Source organism: Hirundo rustica, chromosome 3, assembly GCF_015227805.2.
Source record: "Hirundo rustica isolate bHirRus1 chromosome 3, bHirRus1.pri.v3, whole genome shotgun sequence".
Taxonomy (NCBI): Eukaryota; Metazoa; Chordata; class Aves; order Passeriformes; family Hirundinidae; genus Hirundo; species Hirundo rustica.
The window spans coordinates 70,717,268-70,736,319 of NC_053452.1; the positions used below are offsets into that span (position 1 = coordinate 70,717,268).

Below are 19,052 nucleotides of genomic sequence, written 5' to 3' on the forward strand. Positions count from 1 at the left end.
AGAGGAAGAGGACAACAGTTATTGCATACTTAAAGCATTAAATAGGCCAGGACACTCTTTAGACCAGGATCCCACGAATATATAATTCTTCCATTTCATACCTTTTTTTGGCCAAGAAATACAATTTTACAAAAAAGCAAACTCAAACAACTTTGCTAGTGTTGCTACGCCACAGCAGCAGCACAACTCTGATTCTGTCCAGATCTGTTCTACACATCTGATCCCCAGTGAGTGCTCTGATCTCGCAAAGACACTCATCCTCCTGCCCCGGAGCAACACTGCTCCACTGACCCTGCAGAGCCCCTCGCCCCATCCCTGAGTAGCACAGCCTGGCTACATGTGACATTGGCTGCAAGAAAGAATCCATCTGTTGTGACTTCAAAGAAGACGAGTTAGAGCTCTGCGATTCCTAAAACCCACAAATATTCCACCTTGGTTTGCCTGATTTGTCATTAACATTTCTCATGTCTAAATTAAGAAGGGCGCTGAGCACCAGATGCGTGCTGACAGTGTTGCAGTCGAGCAGCTTTTGTAGCTTAGCCTCGTTTCCCTCTACACCTCCACCTTTCTTGGTTGTGCCTGTTGCATACCAACACACAGCAAGCCATCACAAGCCAAATTACTATTATTAGTGTGCACTAACTATTAAGGGTTTGGTGCAAACTCCAATAAAACTAAGGAACCAATTATTTTTACTGCATCTATGGGGCACTGACCTGTTTGCCCGTTTTCCCTGTTCTCAAAGATCCTTCAGCCTGGTACCCAACTCTGTGATGAAGCCTGTTTAGCACCAGTGAAGTTCCCCACATTCAGACTGACAACGTTCTGAGCTGAGATGAGGGAATCAAAGTTAAAATCCAGCCCATCGGCATCCATGAGTTCACTGCGGATAATGGACTCCATGTCACACTCCAGGCTCCCATTGAAAATATCCAGGTCCAAGTCACTCGGGAATTTCTCGTGTCCCATGACTGGGAGGTTCACGCTAGAAGAGTACAAAGAGGAGCCTGACAGCGGGTCAGAAAGCGTTTGCATAGACTGATTGACAGGTGACTGCTGATGTTTGGTGGATCCCAAGCTGTTGGAGTCACTCAAGCCTATGTTACTGATGGAATTGGACAAGGCACGGCTGCCACTAAGAGAGGAGTTGTGGGACTGGTGCTGGTGATGGGACAGGTTCTGATTGACCAGACCGCCCTGGCTGGACTGCGCGGCAAACGACATCATGGGGTCGTTGCGGAGCATTATATTCCTGCGGGAATTCTGGGCGGACACAGCTGTGCTGGCTTGTGACATGAGTGGGTCAGACTGTGTCATCATGACATCGCTGTGACTAAGCGCATCCGAAGTGAGGAGATCCTGCAACGTCTGGTTGTTGTAATGAGAAATGGAAGAGAAGGTGGCCTGCTTGTTCTCCTGAATTGTCTGCATGGGTGACTGGCGGAGGGAGTTCAGGGACGACGGCCCAAACACAGCGTTGTTGAAACTACTTGATGGGGAGCCCAGCCCTGAACCTTTGGAACCATAAGGAAAACTGGAGCTTCTCTGCATTATCCCTCCTGTGGGTGACTGCTGGGAGGGAGGGAGTGTTATATTGTCCAAGAGATCATCCATGAGGTTATCAGTCAGTCCATCATTCAAGTTCATTGTCCCAGCCATATCAGTCAACCTAGGCAACTCCACAGTACATGGTTTGTTTACCGATGGGGACAAGCTCGATGGACTACTGTACAACATGGGAGAAAGCGGAGCATCGTCATCTTGAACATCATCGAGCTCGGTGCTTGCCAAAATTGGTGACAAGCGGCCACTGATCGTACTGGCGTTTGAATTTGTACGGGAGCGAAAATCTGTCCAAGCATCCAGCTCGTCGCTGCTGCGGGAGGTGGGACTCCCTGGCCACTTGGAGAGCTGGGAAGGGCTGTCCTCACTCGTCTCCTGGGCTGTCTGCAGGGCTGCCTTTTTCTTTGCCGCCCGTCCTCTGCTCTTGGTGTACTTGTTGCTGTTGTCCATCGACACAGCGCGTCTCCGGGGCGCCTTGCCGCCTTTTCCACCATCCGGATTGATCATCCACCAAGAGCTCTTACCAGTGCCTTCATTCTGCACCCTGACGAATCGGCTGTGGAGTGACAAGTTGTGCCGGATTGAATTCTGCATGAAAGAAGCAAAACAAAAGGTCAAGGCCGGCACCCCACTTCTTTTACAACCCAAATCTCAATCATTAAACCAACATCCCATGATAACAGCAACATGAATAAAATCACTGAACCCTCCTGGACGTCTCTGTGCATTTCTCTGGTGCTGGATATGGAAGGCTGGACTGTGACTGTGGCACGGCAGCGTCCCGCTGTAAAGCAAGCCCCAAGCTTGCACTAGCTGTGCATTCCTTGTGCCCATCTCTACACCCCTAAAAGCTTCATCCTAAGAAAAGGAGCCTGACATTCCTGCTAGAAGGGAGCTAGATGTTTCTCCCTTACTTCTGACTCAGGACAAACTGGTACTATCAGTAATCTTGCCATCAGTTCCTTGAAATAAAAACTGCAAAGGCACAGCAAAAATCTGGCTGGAGAGGTAGTCACACTCATCACAGCCTCTGCAAATGTCTTTTAATTCTTCATGGGCACGTGTGCCATATATTTGTTATAATAATGCCTGAGAAAACTGCAAGTGCTGTTGCTCCTCTCCCACAGGCACTCTGTGCATGACTAAGCTGTACTTTCTCTCTTGATTACAGGCACCAGAATTATGACCATACGGCAGTAGCTGGCCAGCTGTCCCCTCGCTATAGTAACCTCACAGTCTTCAAAACATGATGTGACACGGTATGCAACGATATCCCTGTCCCCGTAAGCTGCTGGATACAGAGCTGTATAAAGCTGCTGTACACAGCTGGATACTCCGTGTGGTACAGGATGCTATGAAATACAGGGCTCTCAGGGGAGCCTGCAACACAGCCTGTTCTTGCATCCTACCCGCCTGCACTCGTCAGCAGCACTGACCTGCCCAAACACCACACTGGCTCAAACTGATGATAATCACCTCAGAATCAGAAAGAGCCTAAGAAAACCAGCCCACGGTACCCCCAGAGAAATGGCATCAGATTTAAACCAAAATAACTGAGATGAAAATCCAACTCTACTCGTCCTGCTGATCTTGTGCTTAAAATATTGATCAAAGAAAAGAAAAGCAAATAGTATTTGTTAGTGTGAATGGTTCCAGGTTTGGTAAACCAACATTTTTTTTCCATGTGGAGGTCAAAAGATTTTTGGAGCTATCCCATATTCCTTTGAAAAACCCCTTGTACTATTCCTCTAAGATTAAAGAGTGCAGAGTTCTTTTTTCTTAAATTTTGGTAATTGCCAGGTGTATCTACGAAAAGGATAAAATCATATTAGTCCTATCAACACCTTTTAAAAACACACAGTCGGTAAGACCATAACACAATCAAACCATTCAGAACAAGTGCCCTTCATTTACAAAACACTGAAGAAACTGCAGATTTAAATGGGCAAAGAAAGAATCAGTCAACAAATCATTCACCAGCACCTCAATATTTGCATCCTTAGGAAAAATGGATGCTTGACATAAATAAACAGGAGATACATATAAAAAAGTACAGCCCAGCTTTTTTGAAAACAATTCTTTTCAGTATAAAATGCCTTTCTTTCCCCACTGTTGAGCTTTGTGGTTTCTGTCAGATTGTGAAATGGAAAACATGCCTGAAGTTCTTGCACGCAGACAGCAGACGTGGTTGTGATTATCACTTAATGAAAAGAGAAATCATATGGACCATGCTTCAAAACAGTAACTGTTATGTTTTAAACAATTTACACAAAGCAGCTGATCAGACTTCGCTGACATCCTCAAGAGAAGTTTGGGTCAGTGCCGCAGCTATAAACATGTCCATTTCTGAGGGACTATCATGCCCTCAAAATATGGTGGATTGATCTGATCCATAATAGTTCTTCAGTCTAAGGAGGGAAAAAGCTTTTTATTGTTTAACTGATGACAGTTGAACCATATTTTGAGTCTGGCAACAGTTTAACTTTAATAACTATGCACCACTCCTTACTTTCTCAGGTTTCTCCCCGTAGAACTGGCAGCAGAACAGATTTCTTTTTTTCTTTTTTTTTTTAATAACCTTTCTTGCAGCTTGTACTGCATCTCTGCAGGTAGCTCTAACCCTCACTTCCTGTAATTTCCATGGACAACCACTTATCAGAATATCTGCAGAGGGATTTCTCCATGCAAAGTCCATGCCAGGCTTCAAAAGCCATATGAACCACACTGTTCCACACCTAAAAATGCTGGGTATAAGAATACATGGCATCATGACTCTTGCTAATGAAAAACAACTCTAAGGGAGGAGAAACACCTGAGGTGGTATATGCAGTGTGCTATGCACAGCTTCAGATATAAAAATACATAGCCAAAGTACCAGCAGCTAATGGTTTTCAGCCTATAGTATTCTCATAAAAGGGCTTATTTCTGCTGCTGGTATCTGTAGTATGAAAGTATTTGGCCTAAAACCACGAAAAATCCTAATCGGTAAAATTGTGCGACTGAGGCACCATTCAGGATGAGGACTCCTGCATGTGCAGATATGTATGTGCACATGTGTAATTTTCTTCTTATTATATCTTTGCTCAGTGTCCATTCTACACAAATAATAAAAGAATGTAATAATCATTCTGCATTGAAAATTGGCGGTTATAAAAATTCCAAGCAGTTTGTTTTCGTTTACATTAAGCACTATGCCACTTATAATCCTGCTTCTGTTTTTCTTTGCTTTTCTTCTGCAGGAAGATTTTCTTAAGCATAATTATGGGCTAATTTATTTTTGTGTACCCCAACTCCACCCTCTGTTCAAACACTGCCTTAAAACCCACTTCTTTCACATAACCTCCCCCCACTGACCTCTTCAGCAACAGGATCTTGAGTTTTTTGGTTTTTCCTTCTGTTGGATGCCCTGCCAAATCAAATTAGGGCTGGATCCTATTATCCTTTCTCATGCAAGTTTTGCTACAGAAGCCACCAGGATTGACAACTCACATCAGTAAAGGCTGTTGCACTGTGCTACCAGGTGGCAATCTGGATGGAAATAACTGTATTTTCTACATGTTTTCTGAGCTGTCAAAAATATTCCCATCTGCTTAAATGATAGGAAAGTATATGGGGACAATCATTGCTCACAATCACATGCACTACTAATATATGACCACGCAACAAACCACAAAGGAGGTGAGCAAGCAAAGAAAATACAGTTTATTATTTGAACCCACTGCTGATGAAATTAATGGGGATTTGTCTTTGACTTATGTGGGAGATGAATTAAACCGTAATGATGGAAAATTAACACATTTTTCCATGCCAAAATGCAATGAGAAACTTTAAAAGATCCATAAAGGAACTTCCATCATGTGTCCTGGAGACCATATGTAGATGGGGTAGATGCTAGCCAGGCTGCAGACAGCTCAGTCACCACCAATGGGTACAACATATGGACTGTACTCGAGCAGAATGAAAAAGTATGATGTGCTCCTCCCTTTATTTGTGCTACTATTTATACTGGATGTGAAGAATGCCGTGTGCTCTACTGAAAGCCAGAAGACTGAGGCTCCTGCAGATAACATCTAGAGCATCATGTACTGCCCTGAGGCCAGAGCAGCTGGATTGAGGTCTCCTTTGAAAGTGGTCCTGCAAGAAGAGGGACTGTCCCTGGAGACAAGGAAGACTCAGGGCAGTGGAACACACAAGACCAGGCAGAAGTGGTGTGAGCAGAGGGTGGTGCAGAGCCACAGGCAAGCAGTGCTGCTGTCCTCCCTTGGCTTAGGCTGAAGGCACCAGGAGAAGGGGTGAGCTGAGTGCCCGGAACAGCCGGGGCAGCGACACCAGGGCTTATACCACTTTCCCCAAACTCAGGGACATGCTCTCAACTTCAATAAATGTTGATCCACTGCACTGTGTTTTATTCGGTTAATACTCCTCCAGCTACACTCTGCTGACAAGAAAATCTCCTGAGATCAGCTACCATGTCCTAATTACATGAGTCTCTCTCAATATTTTGATAAGACTGCAAACGGGCAAGCTGACAGGACACTCAAACATTTCCAAAGTGCCATATCCCTAATTTTATACACACAACTGAATAAGTCTCCCAAGGAGGCTGGGACGTGTTATTTCAACATGCAGACCCAGTCAGACAACAGCAGCAAATGTCTGAGCTTTCAAAATGGCCAAATTCCTCCTCCCTGTGCCCATTTCAGCCTCTTCCAAGCCATGTTTACCTTGTGGAGCCTGTCCACTAACTCAGACACCAGCTGCAAGTGCTTCCACTGCAGTACAGAGTCTTTTTTGTCTGGAAGCAACATGTGGTATCAATTTATCATCCTTGACAACGCAACAAGGAATCCACTCGCTTTAAAAATAAAATGAAAGTTGTGTAACTTAACTCTTAGAAGTTCCTGCTTTTAAAAAAAAATAAATAAATTTTAAAAGCCTAAAGATTAGCAAGATGAGGTGCAGCTGGTGGCTGACGAGTCCAAGTTACACACTGGCCTGTTTTTCTTTCAGTGTTTTGTAGTGAGTAGCGAATTTGCTATTTCAGATATGGGTTCCTAAACTATAAAGTTAGGGCTAAAAATCAAAAGCAGTAGTTTAACAAGTAGTATATTAGGACATGGTGGGAGAAAAACAAACACTATCTGCAGAGCCATAAATGTTGCTAATGCTCACTTGGGAGAATTACACTTTATTTTATCCTGTATTAACATATATAATATTTTTACTTCACCATATGAAGTTGTCTGGTGGCCAGGCAGTAGAGAAAGGCATCAGATCTAATACCACTGAAAAGAAGCAATTAAAATAACTCCAACTTATCAGCCTCCAGCTGAACAGGAGTCCAGCTTCTTCATGGCTCTCCTGGCTCACTTGAATTTCAGTTTTCAGCTTATGTCATCTTACTCAAAATGTTGTCACACAAATCTCATTTGGGGTGAACACCCCTACAGACAACCTCCACCAAAAAATTATTTTCTTTAAGAAAACCCCGCTTTTTTTGCATTCAGTGGTTGATGAAACTGGAGTCTGTTAATAATTCAACATATTTTGCCTGCCTCTCCAGACCAGTGTCTGTGCCTTTTCATGAAGTAACTCAAAACTTGCTTCAACTACCAGTTTTCATAGAATCATAGAATCACAGAATATATTGGGTTGGAAGGAGCACATCAGAATCATCAAGTCCAACGCCCAGCCCTGCACAGGACAGCCTAAGAGTCACACCATGTGCCTGAGAGCATTGTCCAAACACTTGAACTCAGACAAGTGATGCTGTGATCACTTACCTGGGGAGACCAACCACCCTCTGGGTGAAAAAACTTTTCCTGATAATCCAACCTAACCTTCCCCTGGCACAGCTTCATGCCATTCTCCTGGGTCCTGTCACTGGTCACCCTCTCCTCCTCTCACAAGGAAGTTGCAGACTGCACTGAGTTCTCCCCTCAGCCTCTTTTTTCTCCAGGCTCAACAGACCAAGTGATCTCAGTGCTCCTCATATGGCTTCTCCTCAAGGCCCTTCCCCTTCCTTGTGACTCTCCTTTGGACATTCTCTAATAGCTCAATATCTTTTTTATACTCTGGTGCCCAAAACTGCACACAGCACTAAAGGAAATGCTGCGTCAGTGCAGAGCAGAGTGCATTTTACACTCTGACTTTTAAAAACCACATTTTACAATTTCACATGTTTTACATTTTGTTTGCTTTAAAGTCTCCAAGGAGATTTAGTTGCAACTAAACAAGAAAACAGATGCAGTGGCTAAAGTTGCCAACTGTGTGCATGAAAGGGATTTTCAAGCCTAGGGAACTTGATCTTTATAAAGTACCAATCTACTGGTTCCATACAGTCCCTTGTTGCCTAGCTCCATAAGGCTGAAGTGCTACTCTTCTCAGAGAACTTTGAAATCCCAAAGAGGTCTCAGAATTTCTTCCTCTTTCCCATGAGTTTTAGCAAACTAGAAAAATGTATATAGTTTAATAAAGCAGTGAGGGTGCTCTGCAGATACAGGAAAAGCAAGAACTAAAACATAAAGAGAGTTCTCCCACAATATCTATCCAGCCATGTTGTCCTGATATACCTCTTTTTCCATATTAAACCAAATATTATGTGTTCCAGATTGTTATATTTTCCCTAAATTATGGAAGCTGCAGGGACAAAAAAAGCATTAAGAAAATTACACACAGAAAAAGAAATCTTTCCTGACACCCAAAGTGGTTTTGATGCCTGATGTTTGATATCATCTGCATGCTCCCTAGGCAGCTCCCAGAAATCCCACCAGCTGTTCAGCAGAAGCAGGCAGCCAGAGCACACCAGAGTCCTGCTGGGTACACCCCTTCACACCCAGATGGCAAAGGCACCATCCTCACACTCCTGGATATGGGAGGTGACACAGGCTCAGCCCTACCCAAGCACGCCCTCCTTCAGGAAAAGGGAAAAAAATATCCCCCAGATTTAAGAAAGTCAGCTCAGCATCTGAAAGGTGGCTCTGTGGTTTCCCCTCCTCATCCTCTCTTCAAAGGAGTTTTCTGACCTTGGTGGTAGGGAAGGAACACTACAAGAAGCCTCCACTGTGATTAGCTCTGCCTGCACCTCTGCCCATGGTCCCTCACCCCAGAAAAGCAGAGCCTTGAGGAATTTAAGCTTCTTGGGAGAACAGCGAGTCCAGAAAAGGTTTATCCCCTGAAATGTGCTGGCTCGGATAGGAAAGCAGTACACGGATCCGCCTCCGTCCCGCACCCAGGGCACCACGCCGTGCCAAATTACCACAGGAGAAAGTGATTAGCACAAGGAAAACAAAGCCTCCCCGACACGCACGCCACGCTTCCCCAGCTGCGCCGGCCACGAGGGCAGGCAGCGAGCAACCTGCCCAGCAAGAGGGTTTATGACCTCCTCTTTAAAAGGAAAGCATCTCATAGCATGGACCTGTGGGAATTGAGTCATGACTTGAAAGTTTTTCCTAAGGAAAAAAAAAAAGAAAGAAAAGTAAGAAAAGTAAAAAAAATTAATTCTAGTTAAAACAACCACTGCCTCGCTCTTAGCAAACAGTGATATTGCAAATTGCTACACTGACGTAAATAAAACTTAGCTGAAAATATACACTGCCTGGAAATTGCCTCAGAGCACCACACTTCCAGTTAGCAGAAAAATCTCTAGTTATTTTACAGTCAGACATGCTCTGACCACATGAGTACTCTAATAAATAACATTTGTTTTTCTGTGAACATAGTATGCTGGTTGTCGTTTACACTGGGTGTTGGGAGATGGGAAGCAGAGAGCAAGGAAAATGCTGATACTTTAATGCAGCTGTGGAACAAGAAGGTCAGGCTCTCCAGCAACCCCTCCCAGGAGCTAGGTACCTCAGCACCTTTGCTATAGGAAGTCCCCCAAAAAACAAATTGTTATCCTCTGCATGCTATGGCAATGCTTTTCCACATTAGAATAGGATTTGGGAATCAGGAGGCAGGCACTGTCACTGAGAGGCTGCTCAGGCACCTTGTCAAGAGGCACCTTTTTCAGTCCCTTCCACCCACTTCATACTGTGATTGCCCAAAACTCATTTGATTTAAATGAAAGGATTTAACTTAATTTTAAGAGCAAGAATTTACTGTGAGGTATTGCTCTTGTAAGGTGAAATCCCAAGGGAAGTCATCACAGGCTTGACTGGGACATGAACAGTCAGCAAGAAAATGGGAGATGTTACCCCTTATTGAATTTAAACCCAAGGAGTTGCATACAAAAAGGCTGCAATGGACACATAGGGCTGGGTCTGTGCAGAGTCAGAGCAAAACAGTTGTAATTTCTGTTCAGGAGTGGTATCACCAGCAGTTAATATCTTTCTTTTCTCCTGTTGTTTCTCAGTGGCAAGCCCCAGCATTTCCACTGTGTTTCCACTGTAGGAACTTTGAAAACACCACTATGCTTTATTTGTGGAGCTCCTTCAGGGCAGCATTGCTGCATTTCTCCTCCACGCCAGGGAGCCCCCAGAGAAGTGCAGGCACACACAACCAACCAACCTGAACACTGTACATAACAGTAACTCCCACAAAAACAGTTACTGCTGTCAGCACAGCCTCGATCCACCAGCTGCTGAAGCTACTGGAAGAGGTCTCCCAAACCTCAATGGTCACCCAGTTAGACCTCAATGAAAACAATGCAATTTTACTGCAAGGCAGATTTTCACCATGAAGGCTTTGGGTTTGTATTGCTAGAAAGAAGATCTAGGAAAAAAAGCACCTGTTTTTCATTTCTTAGATGCAAAGATCCCAGCACAACTCTCACGCAGCATTGTGGAAGCCAGAGTGTTCAATTCTATTTTTACTCATTCTCAGCATATGGTTGTTACTATACACTGACTATTTAGAAACATGTATGGGCGTTCTTTCATGCCTTTATAAATAAATGTGAGTGATGCTACTGCTTGTAATAATTCACTAAAAATAGCAGCTTCCCATGGAAGATCACAAAAGCCTCTCACTGCTGAATCACCTATTATAAATCTTTATTTTCTGAAATCTTTTGCGGTCATGGGTTGATTTTTTTTAACACTTTCTAAGCCTATGAAATGCAACTAAACCAGCAACAACTCCCACCTCACAGTGGCAGGGGAGGAGTAAAACCTGTGTGCGTGGAGACACCATTCCAGGGCTCCTGGAACCCAAGCTCAAGGCTGCCCTGTAAAGTGCTAGCTCTGAAATGATAGATGGTTAAACACCCGGCCTGGATTAATTGGAAGTGTTGAGCTGCACACACTAAATTGCGAATCTGGTGACAGTTACAGCAAACGTGACTGATGAGAGGAATAGATCCTATACACTGTCACCTGACTGAGCTGGATCTGGCCTGACCAAGCCCTTCAAAAGCCAGCACAGGCACCTGAGACCTCATAAGAAAAGTCCAAAAGCAATCTCCAAACCAGCTCCCAGTATTTCCGCTCTGTCAACTAATCTGAAACAGGACCCCTCTCCTGTGCTATTTTAAGCACATAATTACTTTATTATTGAACGAGAAGATAATATCTGATTTAAAAAAAAAAAAAAAAAAAAAGGTAAAACCCCAACATTTTAAAATATGATGTGCTTCAGTTGGCAGCTGAGATGGCAAAGGGAATGGTCCTGCTCCAGAGACCTGAGCTCTGGGGGAAGTTGGAGATGAAACTAAGCGTGGCTCTCAGTGGGTCTGACCCACTGACTTTTACAGGGAAAAACCCCTTGGGAGCCTCACAAAGGGCAGGTGGTGTGGGAACACGCAGCTGTAACTCCAGATACCCACTGGGTTAGGCAGCACTGGGGTGGACAGGGTGTGAATTAGGAGACAAGGGATAAGTGAACAGAACAACTTGAAAAACAGGTTATCTCCTCCTTCACAACTCCGGACTGGATGGCTACCAATAAATACCTGAGCACTCTTCAAAATGTAATGGCGGCTGTAAAATATTAATGCCTTTCAAAAGTAGAAAGTGATCGGTTTTCCTTTTGATGTATTCTGATGTGCATTCTGCTTTCGTCCTGAGAATAACACATGGGTTCTCCCCAGCCTCTTGGTTACACAGATTCCTGTATTTTCCCTCTGCATTGGGGAACATATTTGATACATTGCACTTAGGAGTATATTTGAAGAATCATACAGACTTGCTTTCTTGTATACACAAACACAGCTCATGCTGCACCAGATGACATGGGTGGACAAAAATATCCATCTCCACACCACTTTTACAAAAATAGTAGCAAGGTGGGTTTACTCCAGAAGTCCTTCCCCAGCCTATTCTATGATCTGACTTCCCCTGATCCATTGCATCAGGGCACTCATTCCCAAAACCAGGTCTGCCCTGAAACTCATCACCAAGGCATGTGGCTTAAGCTTCCATGCTTTGATGCCCAGGATGTAATCTCCAAGTTGACAGCATTTGTTTCTTTTTTTCCTCCCTATGGAAAAAGCTTTTCTGCAGAATAAAAATCTGGGCAGCTCCAGGTCAGACCTGGAGCTAAGTGACACCAGCCACCCTTGGGAGTACTGGGGAGAAATGGGCACCTCCACCAAACAGGCTCACCAGCCTATCTCCTAGTTCTCATCTGGGGGCACCTGACCCTCTCCACTGGTGGGGGTAGATCTCATCCTCCAGCAGGAAGGTTTTGGGATGGTGCCTCCCAGGGCACGGCAGCTTCAGAAAGCTCCTCCGCACCCAAACCAAACTCTACGTCTCCGCATTCATCCCAGCCTCACCTAACCCCACTGACGAACTGTTTTAGTTTTCATTGAACCTCACCTCACTCAGATGACTTGCGTGTTACTGGTTCTACTGGATTTTTAAAATTTATTTTCTGTTTACTGCAGGGACAAAATATACCCAAGGAGCTGACAAAAGGGAATATGACACCTATTACAAGGCAAATGAATCAGCCCTTTGCTACAGCAAGCAGGACATTCCTGTTTCACACGTACCTGGCAGCAGCACCATCCCAGAAACCTCACAATACAGGTAAATGCACTAGTATGAAAGTAATTTTTTTTAAGCTGTTTACCTAATTTGAGAAAATAAAACCACTGTCATGGATACAATCATAATCCCAAGTGCTGAATGTTGAGCCTAAAGCTAGACTGTGTCAAAATGCTTCAGCACTAAATGCTTTGTTAAAGCCCCACCCCAACACCAGAACCTGAATAGCAGAATGATGAGTGGAGGAGCTTTTTCATGTTCTAGATTCAAACCTGTACGCATGAGTAATCCCTCCTGAGGCCAACACTCAGGCCATGATGGGGTCCTTGTATTGCTCCATGCATGCCTTTTTCAGAGGCAGCTGTGGAGCCATAGGGCAATGGGTTTTAGGACCTTGACTGTGTCAACAGCAAGAGCCATCACCAGGTACTATGACAAGAATTATCTACTCTGTAGGATGCAGTCTGGTTGAGCTCCAAGTGGGAAGGACTGCACCCGCAGAAGACACTTGCATCTGAAAGTTTACAGCCTCAACAGGCAGCCAAAGAAGCACTAACTCAATAAAGATGCTACAGAAAATAAAATCAAGAGACTTGTTTTGCTTTCATTTGCTAGCACAAACCGGCCTTGCCTTTCCTGCCCTTCAGGACAGACCTTGAGGCAATTTCACAGACATCATCCTGTATTATGGAAAATTCTAAGTTTTGACTTGCTAAATCAAAATCTATGCCTTTTGGGGTTGCAGTAGCCATATGGACTTCAAGATGGCCCTACAATTCTTCCAGATATATTATCTCCCAGATAACTTTCTGCTTCAGAGAGAAACTATCCCAGATCCTGGCACAGGCTACATTTGGTTTTTAGGGAAAACTGTTGAGTTTTATTAGTGGAACTACACTGCTTGAAGTGAGCTCTTTTTCAACACCTACGTATTCAAGACACAGGGCAAATTTTAAAGGACAATGCCAAGAATGATGATGCTTTTGTACACCATCTTTTTCTTATGACACTGTTCACAGCATTCATAGCTCAAGAATGCAAGGCCTCCTAAGTATGCCAGGTATCATTTTCATAATCAAAGTACACAAGAACCAAGCACCTTCAAGTTGCAGTTGAATAAATGAGGGCAAAACCAGCGAGCAATGGCAAATACTTATGGGGATATTTTCCCTCCTTGGGAAGGAGAAAGGACCCACTACACCAAGAACCCTGAGATGTGCATACATTATGAAAGGCCTGCTAATACTTTTGAATTAGGAGATGATATGCAAAACATAAAATGGGCTTACTAGCCTTGTGCTTTTTATTTTCTTCCTCTTCTTCTTCCTACCCCCCATGACTGAAGTTAAGAGGTGATGGGATATCTAGCAAAAAAAGAAATGAACCAGGCTACCTTCTGGTTAAGGTTAGAAAAAGGAGAATGAAAAAATAAAGAGATGGAAGAGTCCACACTCATCTCCAGTTTGCCTTTTTTCAGAGCTAGTGGAAGGTAATTCTGTTTACAAGGATCTGCTCATGTGCCTGTTGCAAAGTAAGATTTTCAACTGCAAAGGCTTTTTTTGCGTGTCTAAATGTATGTGAACTACTTTGTGTGCTTGAACAGAAATGCCTTCAATGTGTGGGGTAGATGTGCACCAGCCTTTGCCAGGCTCTGCCTTGTTGACAAGGATAAACACACGGAGACATACAGAAATTTCCAATTTTGTACACAGGCAAGTTTTAAAGCTTGCAAAAGCTAATGAAACCCTTCTAGTAGTTTTGTAACAGGTTCCTTTTGAGGTGAAAATGCACCACATTAATTATTTTCAGCAGAAATGGGTTTTTGGTGCCATCCAATCACAGCTATGACACCAGCAGCCCTTCCGCAGGAGAGCGACAGCTGAGTCACTAATGCTAAAAAAGGGATGAGAAAAAGAAAATGAAAAAGAAACTAGGCTACTTCCCCTGAGGAGCTAAATACGGTATTTAATGGCATCTTTTTATAAGGTTAACAAATCAAATGCTTCAGCTGTGAATTGTTGCCATCATCATAACTACATCAGGATGACCCTGAACAGCCTGTCTCTATCTAGGTTTTTTCCTCCTGTGACACACAAATAAGGAGGAAGAGGCTGGGAGCAGCCCGGCCTTTCACCACACTCTGATCTTCGGGGAGACAGGTTGTGATAACCACACAAGGATTGGGCAGGACAAACAGCTACGCTATCAACGCAGGGGGAAGGTGGCAGGAGGGAGCAGCTGGGTGCTTGTCTTTTCCTGCATCTGCAAGCAGCTGCCATCTTCGTCAGCTGCTGCCCCCGTGGCACTCTGCCTGCACGAGCTGGAGCAGGCAGCACTTGGGTTCCTCTTGTTTAACTCACACTGAAGAGTTGTGTGTCCTCCCTGTCCCACTGCCCTTAAATGAGTGTGTCAAAAGCAATTAAAGTCAGGATGGCAAGAAACCTTAACGCTCTGTGTACAGAGGAGCATCTTTTTTCCATCACCACAGAAGTGCTGGACATTTTAGACTCCATGTTGCAAGTTGCATTTTAGTGAAGTATCTAAGAAATATATGCATACTCCAGAAAATATCTGTTCAGCAGGAAAGTAAGGAGTGAAGAAGATTCTCCAGGAAATCAACTGCAGCTACCTGACAAGGCTTTCTGTATTAGGAGACCCTATATATAGTCATAAGGTATTAGAGCACAACAGGATGAAATTTTTGCTTGTTTACCCAAGGTCATGTTTGTCAGCAACAGCCCTGGCTCAGGGCTGCACCAGGGGAGCTGCTTTTGCACCTTCAGGCCCCAGTAAATGGTTCCCACTCTAAGAGCCAACAAAGTAATCACAAATGCAACATGATCACGGGGTGGTTCGGAACACTGCCTCCTGATCTGATAGCCAAACACGGGAGTGCACAAGACACTGGTATGCAGGGAACTGGGCCACCTGGGCAGATAATTCCTGGCAAGATCATGTGCACTTGGACTAACCTTCCTCCTTGAGAGCAATGCCAGGGAATGCACGTTGGACACTGGCGGCACTGCATTTATATACTCTTCTGAGGGAGACACTTTCTCTGAGTTCTAGAGTTTAGCCAAACCCAGGCACGCTTGCCAAACACACAACATTTCTATTTAATTACTCCCATGCATGTCTCCAGCAGACTCCCTGCTGAGTTGGCTTAAAGCACCCCATCCACGCCTTATCACAAACTCTGACCATGTTTTTATGACTACTTGAAGCATAATTCCAGCATGATGCCAAACAGCAAATAAGTCACTGTTCGTGCAAAATGTCTGGCTGACCTCTGTAGGATTCTTCACATGAGAAAAAGTTTGCAGGATTACGACCAAAGCCTGGAAGCAGGGTCATTCCTTCCCTCTGCCCACACCCCCTTCTCCCTTGGCTCCAAAAACCAGTACATGCTGTCCTCTTCATTACTCCAACACAGTCCTTAAGGCCTTAGACCTGAATGAAGAAAATGAGCAAGCTCTGTGATTAAGGGTATTTAAAAGTGGAAAAAAAAAGGGCAACTGTTAGGGAGAATCTGCTAGGAGGAAGAGAAGGAATCGGCAGAGTGCCAAGAGACAGAGTCCATAGTCCTCACATTTCAAAGGCTTTCAGGATAGATGACCTCAAGATACTTTCACAAGCTAGTCTGAACGAGTCACATTTTGGTAGTCTGCTGTTTTTCCCCTCCTCTCCTTTTTTCCACCTAGATAACTTTGGTTTTTTTCACTTCGAGAAAGACAAAATAACTTTAATAACTTCAAATAACTTTACTCCCCTGTGGCACTTACATGTCAATTAGCTCTGGATTGCTGCTATATACTGGGACAGTGTACATGCTTGGGAAAGTGTCCCTGGGAATTGTAACGCCGTAAAACGCCTCAGTGCTTCAACCCTACCCCATCATTCTGGTACACCAGCCAGTGAACACAGAGTGCTTTCTTTTGCTGTGCCCCCCTCTGTCCTCCATGGAATTAGGACATTGCTGGAACTCAGCACAATGCTATTTGCAGCCATGCATGTTTGAAATAAAAAATGAAGTCCAGGATTGTGTCTCAGGCTGCCTGAGATTCAGCCCCTTTCTGCTGCCCAAAACCACAAAGACAGTGTTTGCATGTTTAGATAACAACTATAGCAAAATGAGGACTAAAACTGTAAGCAACCCCTTTTAAACACAGCCAAGGCAGGGAGTGACTGCCAAGACGCACTGGCACTAACCCGATGGAGCCTTATGAACATTTGACTTGTTTTACTCCCAGGTTTCCACTCTGAGTCCCAGCTGCATGGAAGTCATCTGGGGGCACAACTGGGTTTGTTATCAAAGAACTCCTGGACCCCCATGCGTCAAATGACAATGAGCTCTGCTCTTCGAGTGAGGTATTTTCAGCTTCGGGAGGTAGCTAGAGAAAAGCTGGGGGAGGAGTCCCACGAGCCAAGTTTTCAGGGGAGCCACTAAGAAAAAGAAAAAAACCGCAAGGGAAACGTCATGGTGTCATGACATTGTCGTGTTAGATGGATTTTCGGACTTTGCCACACATGCTGCAGCAAGGTTTCCACCCTACAGCCCAAGCACTGCAGTACTTAGGCACTTAATGGGTTACATCACATCAGGCCTCCACACTTGCAGTGGTTGATAATAACAGTCTTCTTCAGGAACAGGAAAAATTCCAAGCATCCTACAAGACATGATCCATGCCTCTCCATGACTGCCCCAACACATAAGGGTAAAATGAAAAGCCTGGAACAGACGTCAGCAGCTCCCAGAGGCCTGACAAGCACTGGAAAGGAGAGCTTTCCAACACCAAGAAAAGGCTGGGAGTATCACCTTCCCCTGGGTACATAGCAACAGTTGCTAGTTTTGGAAGGCAGAGAGATGCAGTGCAAGACGTGAGGGTGACATCATTTGATTATCACCTCGCTTCCCTTGGATTCAATTGGATTCCAATAAGAAATTATTTTTAGAATCACTACAGACAAAAGCCTTGAAAACTAATTTATTACAGATTTGGGTAGAGGAGGCTGGGGACTATATTAATAGCAGACAAAGCCTTAACAAGGCCCAAGTATTTGGAACCCAAAACCACAGCAGGAATAGCGTCTACATATTAACAGTGAAGGTAATTAACCTTCTGAAAAACACACTTGAAGGTGGGGTGGATTCTCCATTGCCTTAAGTGTTTGCATTTAAGGCTGGATGTTCTTCCAATAGGGTTGATGAAGCTGAAACTGAATTTTGTATTTGTTGTTGAAAGATCTGATGGGATCTCTGATACTTTTACTCAGATATCCTGCCCTTAAAACCTAAAAGCTTGCCTGTTGCCTGTGCTTGGGAAGTTAAGTCCCAGTTTGTTGATACAGGCATTTGCAGTTTCAAAGAAAGTTAAGAATTACTAGAGGATATCATGACATATGATGTTAACTCTCCAGAGAAAGCAGTACAGGGGGAAAAAAAAAAATAAAAGCTCTCCAAAATGTTAAGCCTGAGGTCCATTGCTTTTGCCCTGGGCACAAGAAATGAATAACATCATGTCTCGTTACTCCATGACACTGAGAGCTTGAAAGGAATTGATCTTGCCTCCAATTTCAAGTTAGCACGGTGTTTGTTTAGGAGAAGAAGCTCACATGACAGGCTGGAGCTTCTGAAGGAGACCTTTCCCTGAAGTGGTAGCAGCTGTCTGGAAATAAATAACTACAGGGATTCCCAGGCAGTTGTGGAATTGTCAGCAGCAGTCCACTGCTTGGTGGTGCACAGCACTTCTTCATTACTACACAGCACTTCTTCTATACTACAGGTATTAGTACTTACAGCAAGTGGCTTCTTTTTACATCCCTTACTTTGAATATTTGATATCCTATATGAATTTTAATGGACTGTTGTACTGTCTTCTGTTTTTTAGCTTGTCATTTAGTATGCTTGTACAGTGACAGACTAATGAACTACTGAGTGACGTGAGGAACCATGTAATATGCCACAACAACTCGTTTTGCAAAATAACAGGGCAGAGCTTTCTCTACTTTTTATAACAAGGACAGAGTCTCTGCTCTGCTTGCCCCAAATGACAGTGGGAAAAAAATCTTTTGAGCAAGAAAGAAGGAAAACCAAAAAGCAGAACAGAAGCGAAACTGCACTGTCAGGTTTTCATTCTGTTAGAGCCCTTGCAGTCAAACTCAGGAAGGCTACCCAGTGAGGGGCCCTGGGCTATCACATCATCCCCACCGCAAAACTTCTGACTGACGTAAGCAATTGACTTGTCTGCTAATTTGATTTCTACAACTCACTGCATCAGGACGTGACTGATAAGAGCTGACTGGCAATTCCCACAGATAGGGATTTTGCAGAGCCTTGCACGCCGTACAGTGCGGCCAACTCCACCCATTTCTTTCTGCACGTGCCACCGTCGCCCACAAATCTGAGGCAGACACACACAACTCTATCAGCAGGACCATATGTGTCTGCAGAGATAGCGAAAGCGAGACTGCCATAATTTAGCCAAACAAACAACTTCACATACAAGAAATGACACGTGGCAGAAGAAACCCAGGAAAGGACACAGTTCAAGCCTCCTAAAT

At 44.2% G+C, this 19,052-nt stretch overlaps 1 protein-coding gene across 1 annotated transcript in view; it reads right to left on the reverse strand.

Moving 5' to 3' along the window:
- Nucleotides 1-19,052, reverse strand: part of FOXO3 (forkhead box O3) — an 88,606-nt gene that overhangs the window by 14,846 nt on the left and 54,708 nt on the right. Inside the window, exon 2 of the mRNA XM_040060525.2 lies at nucleotides 717-2,151. Coding sequence (XP_039916459.1) covers nucleotides 751-2,151 — 1,401 coding nt within the window. The 3' untranslated portion in view covers nucleotides 717-750. The remainder of the gene's footprint in view (nucleotides 1-716; nucleotides 2,152-19,052) is intronic.